The sequence below is a fragment of the Lolium perenne genome, chromosome 6 (assembly GCF_019359855.2).
Source record: "Lolium perenne isolate Kyuss_39 chromosome 6, Kyuss_2.0, whole genome shotgun sequence".
NCBI lineage: Eukaryota > Viridiplantae > Streptophyta > Magnoliopsida > Poales > Poaceae > Lolium > Lolium perenne.
The window spans coordinates 149,659,765-149,662,365 of NC_067249.2; the positions used below are offsets into that span (position 1 = coordinate 149,659,765).

The window sequence follows — 2,601 nt, forward strand, 5'->3', positions numbered from 1 at the left end:
ATGTTAAATTTTTAAATTTGCTTGATTCGAGAAAGCATGGCATGATCAGTACAGCTTATTTTCGCGTTTGTTCTCCGTGCTCTTTTAAAGATTCATCAATCGATGTAGAAATTGGAGGGTTTTTCAAAGAAGGAAAAGAAGAAGCATGAAAACAAAACATTGGGATCTCCAAAATGTGTCGGACCTTTGAGTTAAACCAAAAATCGGACCTTTGAGTTAAACCAATGGTATTCGTCCGAAGTGCCTCGTTGGAGATATCCTTATTCAAAGTCGGACCTTTGAGTTAAACCAAAAATCAGCCACTGAGTCCTGGACACGTCGGAGCTCGCATGCGCAGCACGGGGCCCCACGTGTAGCTCCCGCATCCCGTCTCGGAAAGAAGGAGGCGGCCATGACCGCAAGTTCGTCCCAGATTTTTATACTCCTCCTCGTCAGCAGAGCGGATCAAAATATCGAATGAGATCAAAATCTTGGCCCGGACGTGCAGGCGGGAGCTGTTGCTTTATGCGGCGGGAATTCAAGCCCATGTTCCCCCATGCTCCCCGAGGTGCGCCTGCAGCCACCAGTTTCCCGCGGCTTCTTCTCCACCACAAGCTCCCCCCTCCCTCTCACTGATTGCGAGCTTGCGTGCCCGCCCCCGGCTCTTATATGCACCACTCGCGCCTCCCTGCTTCTGGATCCCTCTCCTTCTCACATTTCTTTCTTCCTCCCAGCTAGCTACCAGAAGTACAGAACCAAGCCTTATCTCTTCTCCGGCAGTCTAGTCCAGAGCTCTCACTAGCCTAGCCGCGAGGTAGCATGAAGATCCAGTGCGACTCCTGCGGCGTCGCGGCGGCCACCGTCGTGTGCTGCGCCGACGAGGCGGCGCTGTGCGCGCTCTGCGACGTGGAGATCCACGCCGCCAACAGGCTGGCCAGCAAGCACCAGCGCCTCCCGCTCGACGCGCTCGGCGCCAAGCTCCCGCGCTGCGACGTCTGCCAGGAGAAGGCCGCCTTCATCTTCTGCGTCGAGGACAGGGCGCTCTTCTGCCGCGACTGCGACGAGCCCATCCACGTACCCGGCACGCTCTCGGGGAACCACCAGCGCTACCTCGCCACGGGGATCCGCGTCGGCCTCGGCCCCGTCTCCGCCTGCGCCGACCACAGCGCCGGCCACCACCACGACGCAGACCACCACGCCCCCGCGCCCAAGATCGCCTCCGACCACCAGCACCCGCCGGCCCAGCCCGCCGCGCCCGCCGAGTCGCAGCAGCAGCAGGTGCCCTCGCCGCCCCAGTTCCTGCCGCAGGGCTGGGCCGTCGACGAGCTGCTGCAGTTCTCCGACTACGAGTCCAGCGACAAGGTACCAACCTAATTAACTCCCACCACCGATGTGATGTTCCAACAACTAACTATGCCTGCCCTGCTCTGCTCAGGGTCCCCCTTCCGTCTCGATCTTATTATAACGGTATACTTACCTCTACTCGATCATGTTAATTTGCAGCTGCACAAAGATTCCCCCCTCGGCTTCAAAGAGCTGGAGTGGTTCACCGCGGACATGGAGCTGTTCCACGACCAGGGGCCCAAGGCCGGCAGGGCCACCATGGAGGTCCCCGAGTTCTTCGCCTCGCAGGTGGCGGACGACGACGCCTACTACAGGACCGCCAGCAGAGTCGCCGCCAACGCCGGCGTGCGCCAGAGCAAGAAGGCCAGGGTCGAGATCACCGACGACGAGGACTTCTTCATCGTACCTGATCTTGGCTAAAACTGGAGTACTTCCTAGGCAGACTAGCTTCTCGTGTGTGATTTTGCACTACTGTTGTTGTATACCATAGTAGTATGCAGAGAGGAGGTGTGTATACCTGTGCTAATCTCAGCTGTGTACAAAAGCAAAAAAGAAAAACTAGTGTGCTGTCCAACTGTGTTGTGTGCATCTTTGACTTCGCTGTAACCGTAAGAGATGAGCTTTGCTAAGATGCATTTCCTTTTGAAATACTCTAGTAGTATTAATTCTTGCCGCTACTTCTACAACAATTCAGATGACAAGTAAAACAGTAGAAGACGGCGCAAATATCCGATAGGACTAAATGTAATCACCAGCTTGTAGAACTAGTGCTTCAGCGTTTGGACAGATACAGAACACCGAGCAATTTCATTACTGGAACAACAGCGCAATTACACACTTCTTGGAACTAAGAAACTGAGAACAGTTTATCAGTAATCGCCGAAGCTCTGATCGTAGCAATCGGCATAACTGCACAAGTGCATCACAATAATACTTGCTGTCCTTTCCAAGTTCATTACTGATATCCTTGTGCAGTATTCTGCAAAGGGACTGAAGAATTTGCCAAACTGCACATGCTGAGTATTCTCCATAGGCAATAAACCGAGACTGATAGACTGAATCCTATTAAGCTTTGAATTCCAGAAGTAGATATCCGATAAGAAAACAGGTTTCACCTCCATGGTCGCCCATCAGTAAGTATTAGGAATATCCAATAAAAATTCCAGGAGTAGATATCCGAACAAACTGGAAATATAAGCAGAGGATATTTTTACAAGAATTTAGAGGTAAAACACGAAGAGCAGGTAAAAATATCTAAACTAAAGAACACAATAGAAG

The 2,601-nt window shown here is 52.5% G+C and overlaps 1 protein-coding gene across 1 annotated transcript; it reads left to right on the top strand.

Moving 5' to 3' along the window:
* Positions 1-659: 659 nt before the first annotated feature.
* LOC127307220 (B-box zinc finger protein 24) lies at positions 660-1,897 on the top strand. Its single transcript, XM_051337949.2, has 2 exons — positions 660-1,341; positions 1,483-1,897. Exons 1-2 carry the CDS (start codon positions 799-801, stop codon positions 1,741-1,743), a joined length of 804 nt encoding a protein of 267 aa, XP_051193909.1. The 5' UTR covers positions 660-798; the 3' UTR covers positions 1,744-1,897.
* Positions 1,898-2,601: the final 704 nt, after the last annotated feature.